Below are 24,831 nucleotides of genomic sequence, written 5' to 3' on the forward strand. Positions count from 1 at the left end.
AAAGTGCCCCAACAGCTTCACGGCTCCAACTTTCTTCTTTCCTCTTCATATCTGATTTGCTTTGGATATCAGCATATATCCAGCAAATACCCGAACATAAAAATTTAAGAATTGACCCCAGGTCACCTGCGCTGCAGAGCCGACTGACTTGCACAGTTGCCTGTTCCTTTCCCAACACAGTGTCGCTAAGACAATCCTCAACAGTTCTCACCTCGACCTTTGTGATTAACGGCAATCAAACGGTTCATCATGTTCAATCGCGGCAATATCCCGAACCCTTTCGGCTCCAGCGGACAACCGTCCCCGCAGGGTCACCCGAATCCCAACCAAGCACCCCCACGGTATGATACCGATCGCTTCCCCTCGCCTAGTGCAGGCCATGCAGCTCCTATCCACGATGAAGATGTGCCGATGACTGATATTTATAATGTTCTAAGAGGTTACGGAGGCCCACCTCCACCAGGAGGAAGACCTCCGCAGCAGCAGATGCCTTCTAGGATGCAGTCCGGACAAAGAGCTGGAGGCCAGACTTGGACTCTTCATCCCAGTAAGAGTCCAAACGAGAACTACACATTTGGGAACCTGTGAGTATGCTCTGGCTACTTTTTATTTGCGGGGACTAATACGCAGCAGTGTCGCTGTTTCGCCGCAGGATATCCCACCCTCCCGAGATGGCACTGACGTCCTCCTCCTTATCAATGACCTCTTCGTCTTCTCTGCTCGCCCTCTTGATGGTTTCCCTTCCGGTTATATGAGCATGTCGGACCCTCAGCGAACATGGGCCAACATTGGATTGAGAGATGCCATCAAGGTGCAGCTGTACGATCCGTTTAGCCAAGGCGGACAGGCCTATTTAGGTTCTGCAGATGTTGAGGTCAGCTTCGCATCTACCAAAAAGCGGGTTGAAACTCCTTATGACCAGGATGAATTGGCACAGGCGGTGATCAGGGTATGTCGATTTCATCACAGTCCTGAATACATGCTAACAAACCTCAGAACTTTGAGAACCAACTATTCTCGCCTGGCCAGAGAATCCTGATGGACAATAAGAGTATCCCGCTCTTATTGCAGGTCAAGACCGTCCAGCGGGTTGATTTGACGTCAGAGAAGGCTGATCTCAGTTCTGGACAAGTCGAGACCGACCCTACGGCTAGGGGTATTCTCACACGGCACACTCAACTCAACTTTTTTAAGGATACCCAGACCGGTATCAACGTGAAGCCATCTAATCGCCGCCCAGCGGCTAACTCTATCATTCAACCGGGCTTCAAGTTCCAGGACATGGGTATCGGTGGTTTAGATTCTGAGTTCAGTACGATCTTCCGTCGTGCTTTCGCCTCTCGCATTTTCCCTCCTGGTCTGGTTGAGAAACTTGGTATTCAGCACGTTAAGGGTCTCTTGCTTTATGGACCTCCAGGAACGGGTAAAACTCTCATTGCTCGACAAATCGGAAAGATGCTTAATGCCAGAGAGCCCAAGATTATCAACGGTCCAGAAGTTCTGAACAAGTACGTGGGTCAGTCCGAGGAGAACATCCGAAAGATGTTCGCGGATGCCGAGAAAGAGTATAAAGAAAAGGGCGACGAGAGTGGTCTCCATATCATCATCTTCGATGAGCTGGATGCAGTGTGCAAGCAGCGTGGTAGCGGAGCTGGCGGTGGTACCGGTGTCGGCGATAGCGTGGTCAACCAGCTCCTTTCGAAACTCGATGGTGTTGACCAACTCAACAACATCTTGTTGATCGGTATGACCAACCGAATGGACATGATTGATGAGGCTTTGCTGCGTCCCGGTCGTTTGGAGGTGCACATGGAAATCTCGCTCCCTGATGAGCATGGCCGAAGCCAGATTCTCAACATTCATACCGAGAAGATGCGAAACAATAATGTCATGGATACGGATGTTGACCTAGCCGAGCTTGCTCATTTGACCAAGAACTTTTCCGGTGCTGAGATCGCAGGTTTGGTCAAGTCTGCCTCCTCCTTTGCTTTCTCTCGCCATGTCAAAGTGGGTACTATGGCTAGTATCAATGAGGACGTGGTAGACATGAAGGTCAACCGGGCCGACTTCCTCCACTCTCTTGATGAAGTTAAGCCTGCCTTTGGTGTGTCCGAGGAAGAGCTGTCTAGCCGCATTCCATACGGCATTATCGACTATTCTCCGACCATCAGCGAAATCTTGCGGGAAGGCGAGTTATTCGTTAAGCAGGTTGGAGTGGCCGAGTCAACTCCACTGTTCTCTGTGCTGCTTCATGGTCCTCCTAGCAGCGGCAAAACCGCCCTGGCAGCACGGATTGCTATTGACTCCGGCTTCCCCTTCATTAAGTTGATCAGTCCCGAAGACATGGTTGGCTTTAGCGAGCCAGCAAAGATCTCACACATCAGCCGAATCTTTGACAGCGCCTACAAGAGTGCCACAAGTATCGTTGTCATCGACAACATCGAGCGAATCATCGACTGGGTGCCGATTGGTCCTCGCTTCAGCAACAGTGTGCTGCAAGCTCTCATGGTCTTCCTGAGGAAGCAGCCAACTCACGGACGTCGTCTGTTGGTTCTAGCAACGACAACTGAGCGTGCCTTGATGAAGCAGCTGGACATCTACAACTCCTTCAACTCGGATATCATGGTCCCCAATGTCAGTTCCTTTGGTGAACTACGGTTTATCATGGAGAAATCGGGTGCCTTTGATGCGCAGGAGATTGCGCAAGCCCTCGAATCAGTCGGTGGAATTGCGGATGACAGCCGCTTGAGTGTCGGCATCAAGAAGATCCTATTGGGTATTGAAACGGCCAAACAAGATACTGACAAGGTTGGCCGATTTGTTCGCGTTATCAACCGTGCTATTGAGGAGGAACGGAGTTTCCAGTAAGCATGTTTATGACGGGCGTTCTTTTTGCCAAATACAGCTGGGATTATAACTAGACTAGTGCTGAAGTATATACCTGCTTGCAATCCTAGTTTATCTTCCATTAGTATCTTACAAGTCCATCTCCTGGCAAACATCCAGTGTACAATCTAATTAGCATGTTGTATGAGAACTACCTAAGTAAGAAACGGCATATATGATACAATATCATTCCAGCACTGGATGATAAATTTGTTATTCTAGTTCAATTTAACATTATGTTTATCCAAAGGCCCTTGCTAGTTTAGCATGTTGACTACTTGCAAACACTGAAAAGCAAAACACTTAAGGCCGCTCATATAAATCAAGAGACCATTATTCAAACTCTTTTTGAATTTTAGCCTTAACTTAGCTCCTCTTGAATTGTAAGTAACAACCAGGTTGGTATGTCCGGCCAAAATACATCAGTCTTCAGCGCCAACTTGCAGTTACACAACAATATACCATACAACGGTCAACGGTGCTCTATAGCCCTAAAAAGAATTAGACACACTTCAACGCCTGATATTACAGGCTTACAGGCAGAAACTCCTAGACCATACCGAAAAACAGGTAAAACCAATACCATTTAGAGAAACCTCTCTACTGTACGTCAAGAGACACAAATTACCTATCCAAGATATACACAGTGAACCAACCAGAGAAACAAAAGCGCGCCAAACCCAACGAAGAAGCCAAAAAGCCAAAAAAATCCCATCTCCGTCCCAAAATCCCAATTTTGTCCATGTCAAGGGGGGGTGTTACCCCATCATATCAGTCATCAAGCAGCCCATCGCAGCCCAAACCAAGCCCAATCAGTAGTCATCATACGCGTACTTCTTCGAAGAACGTCGGTACTCATCCGGATGGGCCTTCTCAGCCTTAGCCTTTAGGGCACTATTTCCAGGCACGTGTGTCAGCATTCTAGAAGCACACTCATCGGCGCTAATGCCGCAGACACGCCGCTGATCGACGTGCACGTGCCAAGCTCATCCGGCGGAGCGGAAGCCCCTGTCGCGGAGCGGAGCGGAACTTGCACGTCCATCGTACCACAGTGCCAGCTTCTAGGGGTGGATTTGCTTACCTGACACGTTTTTGCGTCCATTCCAGGTCGCGCTTTGTCTCTCGTGCGGTTTTTAGGCCTTCGGAGAAATTCGCCCGTGCGCCTTTCAGTCGGCGTTGCGCGAGAGCTTGTAGCTCAAGAAGTTCTTGCTGCTTTGCGTTCAATTGGCCAGATCTGTGGGTTTAGGCGCTGTTAGCTTGGTTTTGGTGAATCCTAAGATTTCTTGCTGGGGCTTGTTTTGCGGATTGCCATCCCCTGGTGGTTGTTGTTGCAGGGGAGGAATTGTGAATGCTGAGAAAGTGTTGCAGGGAAACTCACGTCTGCGCTTGTCGTGCTATACCCTTGTCCAATGGTGTTGGATCAAATGCATCCTGCATGCGGTCGCTTAGGACATCCACGACATCGACGCCGGAGTACGATGCGAAGCTGGAGTCGTACTCGCCGGCAGAGCTGAAGGTGAGCCCGCCAGAGGAACGACTGCCGGCCGTGGTGCTTGCATCAGAGAAGTCTGGTGGTGAGCCAGAGACTCTGGAAATTGGGTAGAGAGATGCTGGTGCCGGCGCCTTGGAGGGTGCATGGTGGTATGGGTAGGCAGCAGGCTGGTAATAGTGACGCTGGGTGGCCATGGCGACGATTGACTGCAACAACAGCAAGTGTTATAGTGAAGTAAGGAGGAGTATGAAGCTCAAGTGGACTTCAATGAGGTAGGATGAAGGGTAAGATGGGAGGGATGTGGAAGGATGTGCAAACGGGCCTAACTGGGAGTGATGGGAAAGGAAGAAGAAAGAGAGACAGTCCCCCCCTGGCCAGACGAGGGATTTTATAACCTTCCACGGGAAGTCTTCTGTCCGGCGGATGCTGCCATTCTGACGGAGGCGAGTGTGATGGCAAGGATTGCGAAAGCCTCGAAGGAACCATTGGACCACTCGCGGCACATTGACTCGCACCCCTCCCTCTGTACCCCCAATCCCCGAGCTCCGTCTGCACGTATGTCTCCGTATCTGCCCGCCGATTTGCCTCTTGGACCGCCTTGACCCCGCTCAGAGTGGAAAAAAGACTCAATGTGTCTGGCTGAGGACGCCAGCCTTCCTCCACTAGGGTTTCCGCCAATCCGTGGCAGCTTGGTGCAAAAATGGTCTTGATCTACGCCCCTCTTCCTGGTCTAACTTTTGGGGCCAAAGCGTGGACTGGAAGTATTCAGGAATTGACTAGAAATGACATGGAGGGTGGGTATGAAGGGGGTCTGATGGGTGGAGTTGGTGGGAAAGTAAGATATAAATATGGCCTTGGCCGTCCTTCCTACTCCCACTTTTTCTTGCCTTTTTTTTCTTCTTTCATTTCTCATAATAACCCTGTTTTCCCCGGCCTCGCTCCTGTTGAATTGATTTTTTCTTCAGTAATTCGGGGGCTGGGAAGAGCATGATCAAGGTTGATTCGTTCAGCAAAAAGCCCCAAAGATAAGACGGACTACACAAGAAGTGGTATGACATATTTCCCCCTCTAACTGTTCAATGCTAAGATGACTGTTAGTTTATCAGTTTCCTATACATATACAAACGTTGTAGTTGTATAGTGGCCAAATACGCCCTTCCGCGAAAACCCAAACAGATCCCCGGGATGTCTCGCGGCCTTACATCATCTTTGGGATCGGAGCCCAAGAGCCCAAAAATGAGGATCTCTGCATTCAATTCAGGTCACACGGAGGTTGTTGGACATCACTGCATAAACAAAAGGACCGTGAGAAAGATTAGCATTCGAAAATGTTCCCAAATCAGTGACCCTATGCTTCCTTTGCAAGGTCCTGACAAGAATCATCCTGGCAATATATGAGCAGAAAAGGTAAATCGTGCGACCAATGCGCAATGAGTCCAGGTGGAACGACAAGAAGAAGAAGAATTAAACAGCACACAAAGTGAACATTGATCCTTGTTCCTTCGTTTATCCTACCTAGATGCGGCTGTTATTGCTGCACACGTCGAGAAAGACCCCCCTCTCGTACCCATCCACCAATAGCCATCAGATCCATTGACAGCAAGACAAAGAGAATTGCTGCATCAACAAGCGCTCTAAACGCCCATCAACGTGGGAAGAGAACACACAGCTGCCCCCCACTCTATGCAGATGGCCGATGACTTGCCTGACGATTGCTATGGGGCATGTATGATAAAGGGAAGCCATCCGACAAGCCCCCTCGGGAATACTATGTTTTGAGAAATACTGTGCCGCCCACGGCCTTTCATCATTGGTCCCAGATACTTGCTGACATGAACACCACGCAGGCCCAACTAGGTAGGAAGGAAAATGGCACTGCAGGGCACATCCTTCGAGGTCCGGGTGTTCTAAACTGGATCTGGATCAGCCTTGCTGACTCCAAGTGTCCCTGTTCTTCTTTTTTTTTTGTCCACCCATTGATGCCTCACTGTGCCTAAAGCCCAGCCTCCATGCCTTACAGCCTGACGACTTACGATATGCCCTGTCAACCCACAATGTTACCGAGGAACCCTGTGACACCACCCTCCTGAAATCCTAATCGGTCGTTGAGAACCCTGGTTTGATGAATATTGCAGGGATGCCATTCGTCTCGCTCTATGCTGAAAATGGCTGAGCCCGGTCTCTTATTCGGCAAGGCTAACATCGGGCAGCACGGCAATTAATGACGCGCAGTGCACACTTCGGCTTGAAATGAGCCATACACCTCTTATTTTTCGATCCTTTCGCTCTTCGTCATAGTCTTTCCTCCAATTTGATCTTGACCCGCCCCTCCTTTAACTCAGACTCCAGACAGAGCGGCATATTGCTTTGATCCTTCCAATGTTAATACCCCGTATAGGTACCATGTCAACAGAGTTACCTTGCATGGGTTACACGAGCCCGCTGTTTTGGTCCGAACATTGCAAAGAATCCGACTTGTGCCTACTTTTATTGATCATGGCGCTCAATTAATATGTCTTTTTGTCTAGGGTTACCTAGGTAAGTGTATGGTGAAGTATATATTTCCCAGTCTGAATCAACCATCTTACATCTTTTGCCTCTTCAAATACCAAATTCCAATCAAATTCCAGTCAAATTCAATCCAACTGCAACACTTTTATTATTTTTCCAGCGCACAAGTGGGGGGTTGCGGGGATTTTCTACTTCCTTCACCGCCACATGCGCCATGGCCAACTCACTCGCTTTCCCTTTTTGGGAATCATCACCCTCTCCTCTACAGTTTAGGTTACGATAGGCTATGGTTCATGGAGTGAACTATTTCTAATTGGTTTAATTATCTACTTTACGATGATTTACAAAGTCTTGTACTCCCGTGGTGTGTGCAATGTACTTCTGGTGCCTAACAGCACCTTATTGGAGTACTTTCCAGCCTCTTTTAGTCATATTTAATGATTCATATTAGTAGTCTGCATTAACATTGACTACCACTATACACGCAGACAAAGAGGGTACTAACAATTGAGATCCTGACTGCTTTAGCTTGTAGCAAGTAATGCAAGGACCTGTGGGATTGACGCCGAAAATGACCGCTTTTGAAGCCAGAAACGGCTGCCTTTCCACCCGTAACTTTGGACGTCTAGCCGCCCCTTGACCTCCCACTGCCCTGTAACGCATCAAGCTGAGGCCTACTCCGTAGTTATACTAGAATTCGTTCTTGACAGCGAACCGATGTGTACGGAGTAAACATTGGATAAATCGGTCAACTGCATGTGTGGTTAGAGCAACGTTTGTTTTTATTTTTAGAAAAATAAATTCTATTTGCGATGATTAATTTCACAATTGACATATCTTAAATTTAGGAGGTAAAGATTTGAATATTCTTCTGTACTCGGATTTCCGAGCCAACTAATTGTTTAATCACCAACCGCAAGTTTACTCTTACCATTTGACCATCATGTTTTCACTAGTATCGGCTAGTCCATGAAACATTGTAGAAGATACAAACTTGGCCAACTCTCACGTTTCATTTTATTGTTTATCAACTTCGTAACTCTATGAGCAGTTCTTTGCTTGATCTGGCAAGAAGGACGTAATGCGTGCGTGAACCCCTGCAGTCTACTCAGACATAGGTACCCGTTTTAAATTGAGGCTGCAGCCTCAGGCTTCATACTAGCCAGAGGCAGTTAGCGTTTCTCTTCACGTTTGCTCAGAGTGATGCTTGGCTCAAGTATTGGTAATCGACTGAGAGCAATCTTGTAAGAGAGGGGTGAAAAATTATCGCTGGTAGACGTAGGGGGAGTGGCAGGGTATTAGATTATACGCGGACATCAAAGTAAGTGGAGAAAAATAAGCTAATAATATCTAATAAACACCAGCCTTCTTTTTCTGCTAAGGTGGTGATCAATTTGAATACTTAAAACAATATGATTTCCTTGAACAAGTAAAACACTTACCTAGTAACTTCCTTCATGTTTGACATGCGCATAAAGGGCAAGGATCCTGAGAACTAACACTGCCGTCAAGAACTGTTGACTTCCTATTTACTCTACGTTAGTCTTGCCGTTTCCGGATTAGCGCCCTGGTACGCCGTCCCGTAACCTTTCCCTTAAATCGCCCCGACATAAAAGGCACGACTTCGCCCTTTCGACCTGTTTCTCTCCCTCTCCCCCTCCCTTCAACTACTTTATCTTGCACTCATTGCCGCCCTCCTTTCTTTTACTCTGGGCCCCACCGAACACTACGCCTTGGATGTCAGCCAAACACACTAGCCCTTTCATTTCACCGGAGATACTGCTCGTTAGCTTGATTAGATCATAGCTTCATTCTTGCTAACTAGTAGTATTTATAGTAGTGTTAATACTGTGGAGTTTGATCGGTCAATCATCCTTTTCCTCCCTATCCCATTCAGGCCCACCACCAATCTCCCCTGGTAGAGGATCGTTTGTCTCCAAGTCAAACTCAACCTTATCAAGCAATTGTCGCTCTGAAGCCTGTGCCAGGCCATCCACATACCCATCCGTAGTGAAACACATTCTCGTTCCCAGAGTCACTCCTTCATCCTCCCGCACAATCGCGCAATCTGGGCGGGGAGCCCCGCGACCAAGTCTACAAAGAGTAGCGATAGTTCTCAGAAAGTCCTGGGTATAGTCCTGGTCAGACTGATCCTCCAGTACTTGAATATTATCTATGAACCCATACACCACCCTCGGACCAAGAACCCGAATATCAAGTATTAGCTGGAGCACCTCGGGAACACTCAACATTCCCCGTGCAAGGGCCGCAAAACGCGCAATTGATAGATCGGCTTCAGTATAGCCATAATCTGGGATTAATTGGACAAGTTGTGTGATGATGGATGCAAGGAAAGAGCCTAGATCCAATGCCTTGGAATCTCCTGGTTCGTGGCATTCTGTGAAGCTGCAGAAATAGATGATACACGGGATGTTATTGTTGCGTGCCAGCGCGGCCAAAGAGACCGCGGTCATCGAATTCTGGCTTGGCTGCGGTACGTCATGCGGACCTTGGATCCAGAAATTAGTGGAGCTAGAAGCTCGTAGCCATGTGACCAAGCGATTGTGTACCTCTCTATTGACCTGCAAAAGGGGTGCCTGCTTTGTGACTTGGATCAAGTGGTCGACTTGACTCTTCCACTGATCTGTGAAGCGCTTGATCTCTGCCTGGATCTCTTTGCGGGTGAATTGATAATGTGTCTGTGAGACTGGGGATACCTCGGACTTTGGAGCTTCCAATTCGAGATCATTATTGGTAGAAGCGGATGGTAATATTTCCCCTGCTGTATCTTCTTGTACGCTTGTGATCGAAGACGGTCGAGGTTGTTCTAGACGGAAGTATTGTTGTTGGTCCAAAAGCCTTTCAAGCGATTCACCGACCAACAATCTTTGTTTACAGAGCTGGTTGAGTTGGTCTGGTAGGATCTGGCTGAGCCTTTCCTGATTTTGGTATAACATATTTTGTTGTTGGATCATCATCTCCAGACTTCGGGTGGTGCGGTGGTGGAAGTCAAGGCTGATATGACTGTTCATACGAGATTGGATGGCCAAAATTCGGTTTTTCTTGGACGTAAACAACTCGTTGAAGGCGCTCTCATCAAAGCTGGTGAGGAAGCGTTTCCAGCTTGACTTGGACCATTTGGTAAAGATCTCGGTGAAGAATTCGAAGATGACAACATATAGTTCTTGGATATATCGACGAAGAGACGGGATGTCAACATGCTCAATCATCTGCCGGTTCCAGATATCAATATCATGACTGAGATCTTCGAGGGTATCAGCCACCCCTTCGGCGATCTTTTGGTGGTTGATTGTCGCCTGGGCGATGGCTGACAGGGAGCCTGTTAACAAGGTGACATACTTGTCATCTTTGGGAATGACGGAGAGCAAGGTACTGTGCGACAAGCAGGTGTTGCAGAGACCTTGGAATTTGGATTTCAGCCTGCCCAGCTTGCTTTCATCACGTCCCGACTGCCACGTTGCTGATGCCTTGCTGACTGTGGCCACCAGGAAATTGATATCGGGTCTATCCCAGTCTCCAAGCTCTAAATGCTGGTCCCTAGGCAGATCGCTCCGAAATTTGTTCCACGCGGCATAGAGTCGCTGGCTCTGTTGGAGGAGAACGGCCTCTTCATCTGGGACAGACTCCTCGGCCAGTTCCCGACCTTCCAACAGGAGTTGATCCCATTCAACCCTTAGTGAAAATGATCGTTCTTGATTGCGGTTGACTGCGACCTTGGCTGCCAGGGCCCGACCGAGGGGTTCTCCTGGAGATGAATCCGATATGTCATCGCTGAAGCGGCGGATGAGCCCACCGCTGGGCTCCACCGGTCGACTAAAGTTCATATGCTGGATGAGGCGCAGGGACGGTTGAAAAGGGTCTAATTCTCTTCATAGGAGGAAAAGTTCAGATGGTTTATCTGTCAGTTTGGCTTGAATATCACGCTGGACCGCATTCATAAGCAGAGGGGTCGCGGTAGATTTGCGGTTCCTTCGCTGGTTGGGCCTTTTCTTTTGAGTGGAGAGCAGTACGTCTTGTGACACATGTCTTCGAGGATTCGCAGTCACCAACTGCGGCTGACGTGGTCCCAATGAGAACCCTGCCTGGTGTGCGGAAACATGCACAAGGTGTAGCTGAGAGCAGCGGGGGAGGGGAAACGCGGGCTCAGGGCATCAGCGGACTCTAAGGACCCTAAGGACCAAATGATCCCAACTCTCCTAACACGAACACCATCCTCTTTCCATCCATATGTCTGGCATCTAAGATCCCACTGCTCTCCATAACCCTTTTAGTTGGCCATGGATATTGAAGAGCACATTAAAGAGCTTGAACGCTCAAACTATGAGGAAGAGCCTGGCACTTCGTCAGCCTCGGACTCCGGATTGTCAATCAGAATTCAATCACAACGAGACTTCAAACCAACCAAATCACGGGTTTTTAGAGCGTATCATCCATCTGCAAAAGAAATTGATCTTGCAGAGCTCCGAAGACGCCGGAATGAAGAATCGGAGTGCCCCTCCAGCGAGTCAGGCATTGTTTGGCACGCTAAAATCTTTCCCCGACAGACAAGACGCCTAGGGCCTGACCAAAATCTGGAGAATCCGAGTTTCATATTCGTTGATGATCGACCGATTGAGCTGTCTGTTGACGCAACTCCAAGACAGCCGCAGCCGGACGCGAAGGAGCGCATCCAGCAAGCGGCGACGTGGTGGGCCGGGCCTGTCATAACGATTGAGGTCTTCGTGGAGACTGATCTCACGTCACACAGAGTATCGGAAATCATGAAGGATCCTCGGACTGATCAGTTGCCCCTGAAACATGTGTCCAGGAGACATCTGGTGGTCAACTCATCGTATCTGGCCATTGGCCTTCGTGAAGTTGTTCAATATTACCCATCATTCCACTCCATGATGAGAAAACTGAATATTCCAGAGCCTTATGCCGTTCTAATCCATCACTTTGACTCTATTGAAGCCATGGCGGGCTCTCCCGTCTCGGCTACAATGTGCATGAGCACACACGACAAGAGCCAGGAAGAGATTGACCTGACCAAGAAACATATGCAAATTTTGCTAGAATTCCTGAGACCCATCCGCGAAGAGCGCATAGTGAGATGCGAAGAGTATTTGTCCGAATCTACTGCCCGGGTGGCTTTTGACATGATTTGGTATCTTCTGAAACCCGGAATGGATGTCTATATTCATATCGACGGATCGCCACAAGCCGCGGTGGTCATAGATGTGAAGCACGGTAGTAGTGATGTGTCCAGTGCCTGGGGGCCTGGGAATTCAGATTGGTGGCTTATCGACCTGTGGCGACTGCAGACGGATGGCTCGAGAGTCCGGCGAAGCGCGACCACGGCAATTATTACCTTCTATTCTGGTCTACAAGAGGTAAAAAATCTTGCAGTCTGTCCATGCGCTATCTGGGACGCCCATGACAGTGGTGAACGACGCAAGAATATCTTACGCCGCAGTATAACCTTCTTCAAGGCGCTGCATGAGGGCAATCTCCTTGTGGACTATAATGGGCCCATTATAGGAAGCAACCAATATGTAAGTCCCCGGCTTGCTAGAGATGGATATCTATTATATCGCTCACGTTTGTATAGTATACTGGAAAACTAGTGATCGACCACCGGAGAGGGCAGGAGGAAGCTGGCTACGCCGAGCTTGCTTTCTCACGGATTCGTGATTATTCCAATCGTTTCAGGGACTATGATAATATTATAGTCAACGATGATGGATCTTTTAACACTGGGCAAGAGTCTCAACGACGATTTTTCAGCAATCTTGAGAAATCTAGACATCCTTCTCCTAGGCGTCTCAGCGTTAAGGCCGTCACAGGTTGGGATGACGATCAGAAAGGATGGCCCGGTGTGGTTCCTGTACTTGAGTATAATGACACGGATAGAGTTGAATTCAATGGTCCTGTTGTTGATGAACTCACGGAACATCAACTTCTATTGCTATGCCCACAAGCTCTGGCATATGCACTGAAACACAAGAAATGGAGTGAGCGTTGTCTGTATCCGATAGCAAGTTCCCTCTAACTCCTTCCTACAGTTCTGATCTCATTGGATCACGTTCAAGAATCTGTGCCATCATATGAGAGTATTTCCAACCTGGTCATCGGAGAGGCCGAGTTGAAAACTATCCAGGCTCTCTCAAACCGTCAAAATAGCAAGACCAAACACTGGTCAGCAGACTTTATCGAGGGAAAGGGATCGGGGCAAATTATATTACTGCACGGTATGTAGGCCATTGATCGGTTTTTCACTGTTGACACTCACCGATCATGCCCTCATAGGACCTCCCGGAGTTGGCAAAACCTACACAGTCGGTACGTTAACCCCACCCCTACAGATTGTAGACAAACTCAGCTAAAGAAGGACAGAGGCTATTTCTGAGTGGCTACACCGGCCACTCCTTGCACTGACAGTCGCTGATATCGGCACGATCGAAACTCTAGTCGAAGGTGAACTCTTGAAGTGGTTTAACCTCGCAGAAGCCTGGAATGCCGTACTCCTCGTCGATGAAGCCGATATCTTCCTCGAACGACGACAAAATCGAGATCTCGCTCGGAATGGATTGGTATCAGGTAAGATGCTAAATCACATCATTATCTCGTCCACAGATACTTACGATTGCTACGCAGCCTTCCTCCGACGAATGGAGTACTTCAAAGGCCTCCTCTTCCTGACCACCAATCGCGTCGGCCAAATAGACGACGCTTTCATATCCCGTGTCCACATCGCAATTGGATACTCATCTCTTAACGAAGAAGCACGTCGCAAGGTCTGGAATGGCTTTTTCCGGAAACTAGTTCGTGATCGAGCGGGCAAGATCCAGATCGCCCCAGACGCGAAGTCATGGGTTCTGGAGACCGCAGGCGAGACGCAGCTCAACGGGCGGGATATACGCAATGCATTACAAACGGCGATCACACTGGCAGAGTTTGAGAGTGAAGAGGATCCTGACTATGATGAAACCTTGGTGACGATTGTCACTAAAACGCATTTCCAGAAGGTACTGGACATGTGTAATCGGTTCCGTGGCTACGTGACGAGTATTCGGCGAGAAGATGAGAGGAAGAGGGCCCAGGGACGCGGTGATCGAAATGACTATGGGCGTGGAACTGCTAATGAGATGGAAGGGCCCGTAGACCTTTCCAACTCGATGGGTAGGTAGAACTCGGGGCTACATGATAAGGTTAACTTCAAGGCTGAATATTTGTTGCGTTATATATTTTCGGTATGCGTAAAGCACTTGGCGAGCAGCAAATGGATTCAGTTACTTGGCTGAGCCCCGAAAATTGGCCTGTAGAATCCAGGCGAGGCCAGGTTTCAGGTAGTTTTAGAAGGACACTAACACACCCCCTCCCCCTTTCTCTGACCCTCGTTGTATTACGTCTATTTTTATATAGAATAGTCGAAGACCCTGGAAGAGAGGGCGAACGGAGCATCTTATAGGCGCTTAACTAGGAGAAGTGAAAAGGACGGGGGCCTGAGTTTGGATGCAAAGGAGAGCCACTTTTGGCGTCGATTAAGTGGCTGGTGAAAACGGGGCGAACAATCGTCGGAGTTGAGCGTCAACAATAGGACGAGAGGACAATGGCTAACAGTGCTGGTTGGGCGCAGAATAGTTGACTAGGGGGCGGTACGGCAGGGCGACTCGCAGTGTTAATTTATGGATGGAAAGGATGCCGTCCCTGCCGCCAGAGGCTGTCATTTTCGGCGTCGATTTCACAGGTCCCTATGTTCTAGTTGAATCGACCCCTAACGCGATCGAAAATGAGCAGCTTCTCAATTCTTCAACACCGCCGCACTTAAATGCGTTTGCCTGTCTTGTTCTGATCTAAACCCAGCTAGCTGTTTTTTTTTATTAACCTACGATATACCATCGTTCCTAGGATCTCTCTCACGGTCTCTGAGGGCTAAACGTCCTCTAGGAGCTGCATCTGTCACTCCTGGGGACGAGACGGATCCTTCCTAGGGTAATTAGTCTTCCGCAAACCCCATTTTAGGTCGAAATCTTATAACCTAGACTTAGTAACTAGGGCCCTCGAAAACCTAGTTAGTTAGTAGGTTATAGGCCTAGTTAGTTTATCCTAGTTTCTAACTATATATAGTATAAATATTTAAATAATATACCATTATTTTTCTCTATTTTAGTGCCTATATTGAGAAATTATACTCTCTACGAATAAGATAAAGGAAATTTAAGAAATATCCTTATTATTAGAAGAAGTATATCTAATTTAGTATTAATTACCTCTTAAAATACTTTATTCCATTTGAATTACAATATATACTAATAAACCATAAGTATTAGAAGGGCTTTTTTATCTTATTCGTATATTTAGTATAGCTATTTATTAAATATTAAAATATGTTATATACTAATAATGATGTTTTCTATAGAGTTGGTAAAACGCATGTAAATAACAGTAATTTATGCTGCTATGTCAGTAGGTTATTCGTCCATTTTAGGTGACTTTATGTATGTGTGGGCACTTAGGCAATGCCTAACATGGGTGTGCCCATGGACGGGCGATCTGTACCTGCTAGGTACCTATGGACAGGCGATGTCGTAGTCTAGGTATACTGGCACTTTACAGATTTGGAGGCCCGCGGAATCAGAGACCAAAAGGCATACTAGTAGAGGGAGAGATAGATATATTTGTAGCACGGTGCTTAGTCACTACCCAGGGAAGGAGTAGGATTATCGACACGAAAGAATAGGATACTATATCATCCTCGTGGTTACGCTTCTGGGTTATGGGCATTGTAAGCTGGATGTCGGATCGAGCGGCATCTCCGGTACAAATGAAAGGGGTATTGCGTCGGGCTGAAAGCAGAAAGGATATCGAAACCAAAGAGAAGACAGACAAGTAAATAAAAAAGAGTTGATTATTAACAAATACAGGTCCAGAAAATAGATAGGTGCCATGCGCTCATAATCTGGTATCACAAGAATGTAAAGAAAGGCCAATAAAAAAAAAAAAAAAAAAAAGGGATTCTGCTTGCTTGGTAAACCCAAAATCAAGCAAGGACTAGAGCGCTGGCGCCATGATGCACAGGCTCGGAGGGCGGAGAGAATCTATGCTCGTTAATGAGAAACCAGGGAAGAATAGATGCCCTCCTGACCCTGTGCAAATGCAAATATCACAATAGGACTTCCAAAATGGTGAGATCAGCCCAAAAATTTAAACGAGCACGCTCCATGCCTGTCTAGCGAACTTCCAATGGCTCCCCGGCACAATCCGCCAAATCCAAAAAGACATTGTCCAAAATGAATAACCAAAAGCTCACTCCGTGTTCCATCAAAATAATGTCAAATGCAAGAACCGGAGAGGTGGGATGTGGCCGGCTATATACGTAAAAGGAAATACTAAAACAAAGACATGCTATTGGAGTAGCAAAAATGTCAGGTGTGAAGGTGGCCAGGGCAGGTAAAGACCTGGGGAAAGTCCCTAGCGGCGAGTAGCGATGGCCTGCTGTTGTTCTGGGCTAAGGCGGTCTCGCAGAAGCATGAGTGGGCGACCGGGCTCGAGAAGTCCCATCATCATCTTCCCCAATTCGTTGTGTTTGATCGGTTTGGTAACGTAGTCATTGAACCCTGCGCGGGCAGCGTTTTCGATTTGATCTGTCATTGCGTTTGCTGAAAGAGCCATGATTGGAATCTGTGGGTAATGGTTCTTTTGCTCCCATTCGCGGATATCTCTACAGGTATCGTAACCGTTCTTGATAGGCATCTGAATATCGCACTACAAATCAACGCAGTTAGTTTTGCGGGGCAGAAATGGTATGAAGTAATACTCACGATGATGAGAGAATAGTATCCTGGCTCTTTAGAGAGCACCATGTTAGTGCACTCTAGTCCATTGGATGCGGTTTCCGACATCAGCTTGATCTTGTCCAAATATTTTAGCATGACCTATGTATGAATTAGCAATCAATCCAGCGAGCTCCTCATAGATCAACTTACATCTCGATTGGTTTCGTCATCCTCGACAAGCAGGATTCGATAACCCTTATTGCCCAAAACTTCTTTGACCATCTTGGACACGGTCTTGAAGTTGTTATTGATCTCGCGCGCCATATCCTGGTTGCGATCCTTGCTCAGCTCACGCTTGCTCTTGGGATCGAAGATACTCGAGAAAGCAGAAGGTTTGACAGGCTTTGGCACTATGAAAACCTGCTTTCCTGACGCCGCCAGCTCTTTGACCCGTGAACTAATTTGACGCTTTTGGTAAAGGTCTGCAATGATAACGACGACGGGCGCGGGATCCAAGCTTGAGTCGGAAATGTTTTGAATGACCTCCAGGATATCATCAGTTGGAAGGTTCAAGACAAGATGGGTGCAAGGATTAGGATCGGAAGCAGAGTGCATCACATCTTTCCATTCATCAACATCAACTAACGTTGTGACGTTGAACGAAATTTCATGAGGGACGACCTGCTCAATGTGCTGTTTTATGGCTTGTCGGGAGTTTGTGAGCGGACATAGAATCACAATGGAGAAAGGACCATGGGCAGGCACAGGTACTGGACCTATTGGTGTATTTGGAGAGGCAGATGCTTGAGACATAGGCGACGCCACGCCGGCCGGTGTGTCGGGCTTTGTAACGGCAGGTTGGATTCTTGTATTCGAGACTGCATCTGGCAGATTCACCAAAGCTTTTGTCTGCTCCAACGGAGGCGGCAGGGGTGTGGGGCCAATATCTGGGGTTGGGAGAGCAGAGGATGTAATTGATAACGAGGCGGAAAGGGTGGTATCAGAGCTTTTGCCGGATGAGTCGGAATTTCTGGGAGCTAGAGGAGGTGCTTGTTGATAAGACGTGGTTCTGGACGTTGCCGGTCTTCTTGAGGCAGTTGAATTCTGGCGCATCAATTTGGGCTGCTCAGAAGGAGAAGGTGGCGGAGGAGCATCGACCTTGACGTTAAAAGAGAACTTTGCACCCTGGCCTTCTTTGCTGCTAGGAGTGAGCTTGCCGCCATGCATTTCGACGAGTTGCTTCGACAGGAAAAGTCCTAGACCGCTACCTGCATGTTGCTGTGTCACATTTTCTCCGAGCTGACTGAATCGTTGCATCAGGCGTTCCGCATCCTGAGAGCTGAATCCCTTGCCGGTGTCCACGACCTCAAAGTTCATAAATGCCTGAGTATCACTGGGATTTGCAGATGGATCCCGATACATGTCACAGCAGATGTGGATTTCACCCTGCGCAGTAAACTTGACTGCATTTCCGAGAAGGTTGATCAGGACTTGACGAATTCGGAACCGATCACCAATCACCATCGACGGCAAGTCCTCCCCAATGAGATAGTTGATCTCAAGACCCTTATCAATCGCTCGTGAGGCGATGGTGTCAATTACATCCTCAATCATTGATCGGATATGGAACCAGGATTTGACCATTGACATCTTGCCAGCTTCGACGCGGGAAACATCAAGGATATTGTCCACCAACTCGCGAAGATTGGTGGAGCTATTTTGGATGGTGTCAAGCATTCGCCTCTGGTCACTATCAAGCTGCGTATCCAGGATGAACGGAAGGGTACCGAGAATGCCATTAAGCGGGGTTCGGATCTCGTGTGACATGTTGCTGAAGAACTTCGTCTTGGACTCCATTTGGTGATTCAACTGCTGCATGGCCTTGTTGAGTTCTCTTTCGAGGTTTTTGCGGTCGTTGATGTCGGTACATGTTCCGTACCAGGACGCTTCCTCACTCCCGAAGCTGCTGGTCTTGACGCGAACTACGCGAACCAAATGCCACCGGTAATCACCGCCTCGAGAACGAAGGCGGATCTCGGTGGAATAGAAGACTCGGCCATTTTCGTCTTGCTGCAAAGAAGCAATGCCGCGCTTCACAAGTTCATCGAGGGCCGATCCCACCATGAACTCATAAGGTCCGCTATCATTTTGGTCCGCGTTCTGAGATGTGCTGCGGAGAGACAGCTCGCCGCACTTTTCGAGATCATCAGGATGAACATGTTTAGCGAAGCCGAGGTCATGTGCCTCCTCGAGCGGTTGGCCGGTGTACAGATTCCATTGCTCATTGACGAATATCAATCCGCGGTTCTCCGTTGCCTCAAACACAACCTGTGGGATTGAGTTGGAAAATGCACGATACTTTGCATCAATAGCAAACTTCTCCCTCTCTTGAATTGCCTCAAGCTCAGCAATATGCTGCTCATGAATGTCAAGGAAAGACCCAATCCAGTACAGTACCTCTCCTGTTGTCGATAACAACGGATTGGCCCGGAAGATGAACCAGCGATATGCCGATTCGTCGTTGAATCTTCGGACCCGCACTCTTTCCGTGAACTGTGCACCCGTGCGCAAAGCATTGGCCCATTTGACATGAACATGCTCACTCTCACTGCTATGAATATTCTGCCAAGGATCTCGAAATCTTTGCTCTTGGTGCTGACTTCTTCTGTAAGCATCGAACTTGGAATTGGTCCAGATCACTTCGCCACTCTGGGGTTTTGCCAGGAAGAGATGCAATGGGATCGAATTAAGCATCAGCTGGGCTATTGTGTCAGAGAACGGGCGCGGGAGCTCCCGTTGCAGTTGGGCATACAACGAGTTTGTAGAGGCTTGACGTGATGATTGCTGAGTTGGAGAAAAAGCATTGGGCGGTCTGGTTTCTTGCAGTGGCGATGCGACGTAGAAAGATTGATCTTGTAGGTTGTGCTCATCGCTCGTGGTTGGTTTCCAAGCCACTTTGTCGGGAGAAAGTGGTGTCGATGAGTCAATAGTGGTGGTCTTTGACTTGAGGAGCCGTGGTCTGTTCTGGGATGCATTGTCTCGGGAGCTTTTATTTTGCGGGACATTGAAGTAGCTGTCAGCACCTTCTCCGCCAGGTCGTGAGGCCACTCCTGGAGATTGATTTGCGGACCCGAACCCAATATGACTAAGATCAAATCCAGGGGTCCCCATAGCAGAAACTGCAGGACTGAACTTTATAGACGAACGATCACTAGGGCTAGTGATGCTCGTGCGTGCGGACATTGAGTTGTTGTTGTCGCCAACAGAGTAGTTGACGTGACCGCTTAGTCCTGCAACAAGCTCTAATTCACTGCTTGCATCTGAGAAAGTGCCCCCGAGACCTAAAAGATGACCATAGCGGGGAGTTTCTATCTTGGATGAGAGTTGTCTTTCAAGTTGGCTATATCGCTGAGCCAAGCAGAAAGAAGTCGTTAAATGCGGCATCAGAAGTGAGAGTGATTGCCTGAGGTTAGGAGGATATGGAACGATTGTGCACAACATCGACACAACGGCAACAGGAAATCTCAATGTCGATGGGGAATCCTGGTTAGAGTGACCACCATGTAAAAGAGGAATATGGATAACGGTCTTTGATTGATCGATCCCAATGGCCTCTAGTGGTAGATGATTAGAGTAGTCGTGTGAAGGCGGATGCTTGGAGAAGGCCCCTTCATCGACCGAATGGTTTGAGAAGAACGGATTCTGGTCTGCATGTGTGCGGGGAGCGGGCGAAGGAGCAGGGGACTGAGACCACGGAGACTGCGGAACCTGCTCATATTCATCATACTGTTTCCATCCACTGACACCGAGGCCTTGCTGCATCGGTATACTCCCAATACCCCTGTCACCGGGACCATCGACATCAGGAGTGACTTGAACCATCTCATTCGGACTGTCGGCAGACTCGGCCCAACGCCGTGGATGTTGCGCGCTCTCTGCATATTCACGTGTTAAGATGGTGGGACGGGTACGCCCAAATAACCTGACCACGCCTGTACGCTTTATGAGGGGGTCTAGCTCTACCTCCAGTGGTCTAGCTGTGGGGAACACAGCCTGCCGCATACTGCCGAGGAGACTGTTGATTGTATCGTCTTTGGGTTCGGAGTGCTCTCCCATCAAATGATCCGTGCATGGCGGGTTTTGGGAAGCGATATGCACGTGCTTTTTCTCGGATTTGACGTTTATCTTCGAAACTTGTGGTTGGTTGAGATCGTGGGGGCTGTGGCCTTTGTTTTTATCAAACCCAGCGAATGAGTGCCGAGATAATAAAGATGGCCTGGAAGGTCCAGGCATTTTAGCTTGGTGGAATACTGTCTCGGTTTTCTGTTGCGTGACGCTTTTCCGTGACTGAGGTACCTCTGTTGATGGACCCTTCTCTATATGACGCTCTTGAAGTTCATCCAAAGATGTATCCACGTTCTGGTTAAAAATTGCTTTTTGTCCCCAAGGTACGTTCTCCAAATCGGTCACATCTCCAGGGACAGCGAGTGACACGCGTTCAGCCCCGTAATGTATTTGCAATATATCAATGAGGTTGGACCACCACGCTTCGAGTCCCGAATCCGCATTCAGCTGAAGTGTCAGATCATATAGATTGGGACTGATAAAATTTGGATCTTCTTGGACCTGGCTATGATGAGCGGGCAGAAAAGTCGGATGCGGATCCGACGCTTTTGATTCTGGAGGTAGAGTTTGGGATCCTGGTGTCGAAGATTGAGATTTCTCAGATGGAAGCTTCAGTCTAAATGGCCCCCCACGAGGCGTTGGTTCAACCCCCATTTTGGCTGGTTTGTTTTGGATGTGCGGAATATGTGGAAAGGGATACGACGGCGTATGTGCTGGTTTGCGATCGGAAGATGTCTCTGTCTGCACACCTTTGATTGTCCCCGCGGAACCTACCGAGCCTGCGGAGGTATGCACGATGGAAGCTGGAGCCTCCGTTGAGGTATTGGACAAGGTCTTGGACAAACGTCTCTTTCTTGGGGTATCATTCGAAATGGCGGAGACGGGGTGAGTCTGGGAGGAGACTGGTTGAGTTTGCTGCATCTGTTGGTATACAAGGAGATCTTCCATCTGCTTTCGAAGTTCCTTGAGGGTATGTGAACTGCGTCCTTGATCCTCCTGTCGCTCGGTTTCTGATCGTGCGTCCTCGGTGATGGGTGTTAGACCAACAACCTGCTCTGTGGAGTCACCGCGCGATAAACGAGATGGGTTGAGAGATGACTTTTCGAGAGCATCTACCCTACCCGCCAGTTCATCCACCAGTTTTTGGGATTGGTGACCATGTGGGGGCCGATGACTAGGCGATCTTGGAGGCTGCATTTGGTGAGATTGAGGCACAGGTGGAAGTGTTTCTGTTGGCGAAGGGAATGGAGGACTCCTCCTACTATGGACATCCCCCATTCTCGCACCTCCGTGGAGGTCAAGGGTATTAAAAGGATATCAATAGTCGTGGGGGGGGGAAGTGTTGGATGGAACGATGTGAGGCGTTTTATGGCTTGACCTAGGTCGCAAATGGGGAGGTCAGGTGTTTGGCGGGTGGGGTGGTTTAAGGAAGCCAAAGGAAAGAAAAACAGATGCCAAGGTTAGAATATGAGGTGAGAGTATCGGATTTAGAACCATGTGAAGATGAAGACGAGAACGAATAAGGTTGAGGCGGTGTATCAAAGGGGGGGGAATTGATATATTGAGGTGTTCGAGAGTGAGAGAACTTAGGAAACAGACTGTACCCGCCTGGACCATTGCTTGGATCGATGTGGGAGTGGATGGGAGTGGATGAAGGAAGGAAAAAAGTGGACTGGGGGCGTGATGCACCGGGGGGGTTATGACGTAGGAAAAATCAAAACTTGGCTTTTCTTCTTATATACGGTTATTACTCTTATATTATACTGTAGATCTATTATATTGAGTATATAGCAGACCTCTAAATCACTTTTATCTAGTTTATGATATATCTGAAGTCCACCCTCTTCCCCTTTAAATCTTCAAAAAAAAAAAAGGAAAAGAAATATGTGACGTAGCTCTATATTTTGCCCAGCCCTGGAGGTGTACCTGGATTACCTGTACTCGGGACTGCGGTGAACACCAATGACGATGTTCGTCACAATCCAAATCTCTCCCTTTATACCGGGGAAAGCTGGGCACTGGCAAAATTTATGAAAAATTTTTGAGATATTCACAGTTCACAGCCTATGGATCCACAGGGCATATGACCATATATCTTTTGGTATCTGCCATATACACTTACATGCCAGACAAGCGACTCGTGGCATGTCCAGATTGAAGGAGAAGCTCTCGTGCGGTCTAGACCAGAGGATTCAACCCCCCTATGCCCCTTGTTTAGCCTCGGATTTACGGGGAATGAGGTTCTGTAGAGGGCTAAATGAATTGTCACTCCTGTTGCAGATGCCTAACCCCCCTGGGAACGAGGGGATCGACCCGCCGACGTCAACGGGGCTCCTGTGGCGCCGAAATGGCTTAATGTGGGAATGATTTGTGCGTTGACGGTCAAAGCCCCCCTTTTCCGCAGGAAATCTTAAACACTACGAAATGGATAATCTGGGGTATTTTATGCAATTTGACAATCTATACTCCGTATTTTTTTTAGGACGAACATTGAAACCTTTTGATATCTCAGAGCATCAACTGAAATTCTCCCGTGGAGATTTAGAGTAATACACACATTCCATTCTCACTTGGCCGACTCCCTTATAGTTATGCAGTCTAGGCTCTCTAGCTACATATGCGGTTATCCCTTAGTCTTCTTCGAGCTTTCTGTGGCGCTCGCTACACCTAGTTTTGCATAGTTAACTATAGATCCCCATTGAATGAGAACTGTGATCAACATCATGTTATATGTTGCTTTAGTAAAAACAAGCAGCTACCAGTTATAGTTGAGATTCATTGAAACTTACTTTACTTAGCAGTCTACATATGTTGTAGGGATATGTCCAATATTACATACGTACAACCCCCAAAACAATTGCATGCGAGTCTCCAGGACTACAGCCAAGTGCTTATGAGAATATATGAGAATACACCAACCCCGCATAAAAAGTCAAAACGCCATGCAATCATATCCTCATCTAACAGAACTAGGGGAATTCTGAAGATTCCGACTTGATACCCACTGACTGTGCAGGCTCTTGGCTATCTTTGCCAACCTGGGAGGACTCATCCAAACTGCGCCGAGGATTCAACTCCTTTTGATAAACCGGCTGCTCGTTATCCTTCAAACCCGACCCTGTAGGATCTCTCCGAATGAGAAAACCCTGCACGCGCGCATCATTTGAATCCATCTGTTTGATGGTGCTGTCTTTGCGATCCTGTAAGACGCGCGCCGACTTTGCGTTGACCTCACGTAGTCGATCAGTGACGCCATTATTCACTTGGCCGATCCAAGATGCTTGAAGGGCGCCCGCAAATAGCACCAAGAGGATTACAAGCCGAAAGAAGGTGCGTTGTTCGACAATATGCTGCTGCGGCCCTTGGTGGCGGTTATGCCAATCCTCCCAGTCTTCCCATGTGGCATTCGAGTATATATTCGGTCCATGAGTGTCGCGTGCCATTGTTGTATCCAGTACCGTGTGGGCCCACCCAGTGCCGTTTCGATCATAGGCCGCTCGTTTAATCGGATCGGAAAGGAGTTCATGGGCGTCAACCACAATCCGGTAGCGCTGCAATCGGGTTTCAGCAGTTAATTGATGGAAAAGAGGATGGTCTTTGAGAGCTCGGTCCGGGTGGTAGATCTTAACGAGGTCATAGTAATTTCGTTTCGAGTACGTCGCGCTGCGGGGTAGATTTAAGACATCATAAGGGGTGAAAGATGCATTGCTGGGCCATGAGTAGTTCTGATGTGGGAATTGTGCTGCGGTGGCATAACTCCTGCTTTTGTATGCCTGCAAGCCACATCTTGGAGAGGTGTTTGTGTTGAAACGAGCAAGTGGCAAGACCGTGGTTGAATTCAAAAGTCGCAGGCTGTTGCCATAAAATATATTGATTTTCTTGAACATTGTCACATGGTTTCTCTTCAGACAGCGTGGTCAAAGTATATGTTGCGCTGTTGTCTTAATGTTATCATGAAGGTTGGAATCGAAAGATGCTCTTGTTCTTCGGGACTGCGGGCTGGTCACGTGTATGCAAGCGTTGGAGCTTCAAAGATCT

At 48.1% G+C, this 24,831-nt stretch overlaps 6 protein-coding genes across 6 annotated transcripts; 2 read left to right on the forward strand and 4 right to left on the reverse strand.

Moving 5' to 3' along the window:
* Positions 1–249: 249 nt before the first annotated feature.
* PEX2_008890 (AAA family ATPase SEC18) lies at positions 250–2,868 on the forward strand (the record flags this gene model as incomplete). Its single annotated transcript, XM_016738166.1, has 3 exons — positions 250–584; positions 634–949; positions 997–2,868. 3 exons carry the CDS (start codon positions 250–252, stop codon positions 2,866–2,868), a joined length of 2,523 nt encoding a protein of 840 aa, XP_016594275.1.
* Positions 2,869–3,698: 830 nt separating this feature from the next.
* Positions 3,699–4,572, reverse strand: PEX2_008900 (KxDL motif-containing protein; the record flags this gene model as incomplete). Its single annotated transcript, XM_016738167.1, has 3 exons — positions 3,699–3,780; positions 3,968–4,120; positions 4,265–4,572. 3 exons carry the CDS (start codon positions 4,570–4,572, stop codon positions 3,699–3,701), a joined length of 543 nt encoding a protein of 180 aa, XP_016594276.1.
* Positions 4,573–8,754: 4,182 nt separating this feature from the next.
* PEX2_008910 (uncharacterized protein) lies at positions 8,755–10,734 on the reverse strand (the record flags this gene model as incomplete). The annotated part of the gene is made up of 1 exon (XM_016738168.1): positions 8,755–10,734. One exon carries the CDS (start codon positions 10,732–10,734, stop codon positions 8,755–8,757), a length of 1,980 nt encoding a protein of 659 aa, XP_016594277.1.
* Positions 10,735–11,187: 453 nt separating this feature from the next.
* PEX2_008920 (uncharacterized protein) lies at positions 11,188–14,079 on the forward strand (the record flags this gene model as incomplete). The annotated part of the gene is made up of 5 exons (XM_016738169.1): positions 11,188–12,444; positions 12,501–12,903; positions 12,955–13,140; positions 13,199–13,231; positions 13,286–14,079. The coding sequence occupies 5 exons, from the start codon at positions 11,188–11,190 to the stop codon at positions 14,077–14,079; spliced, it is 2,673 nt and encodes an 890-aa protein (XP_016594278.1).
* A 2,284-nt stretch (positions 14,080–16,363) lies between these two features.
* On the reverse strand, positions 16,364–21,990 carry pkhB (putative sensor histidine kinase/response regulator; the record flags this gene model as incomplete). The annotated part of the gene is made up of 3 exons (XM_016738170.1): positions 16,364–16,657; positions 16,714–16,827; positions 16,879–21,990. The coding sequence occupies 3 exons, from the start codon at positions 21,988–21,990 to the stop codon at positions 16,364–16,366; spliced, it is 5,520 nt and encodes a 1,839-aa protein (XP_016594279.1).
* Positions 21,991–23,762: 1,772 nt separating this feature from the next.
* PEX2_008940 (J domain-containing protein) lies at positions 23,763–24,680 on the reverse strand (the record flags this gene model as incomplete). The annotated part of the gene is made up of 1 exon (XM_016738171.1): positions 23,763–24,680. One exon carries the CDS (start codon positions 24,678–24,680, stop codon positions 23,763–23,765), a length of 918 nt encoding a protein of 305 aa, XP_016594280.1.
* Positions 24,681–24,831: the final 151 nt, after the last annotated feature.

The sequence above is a fragment of the Penicillium expansum genome (assembly GCF_000769745.1).
Source record: "Penicillium expansum strain MD-8 chromosome Unknown contig25, whole genome shotgun sequence".
Classification (NCBI taxonomy): domain Eukaryota; kingdom Fungi; phylum Ascomycota; class Eurotiomycetes; order Eurotiales; family Aspergillaceae; genus Penicillium; species Penicillium expansum.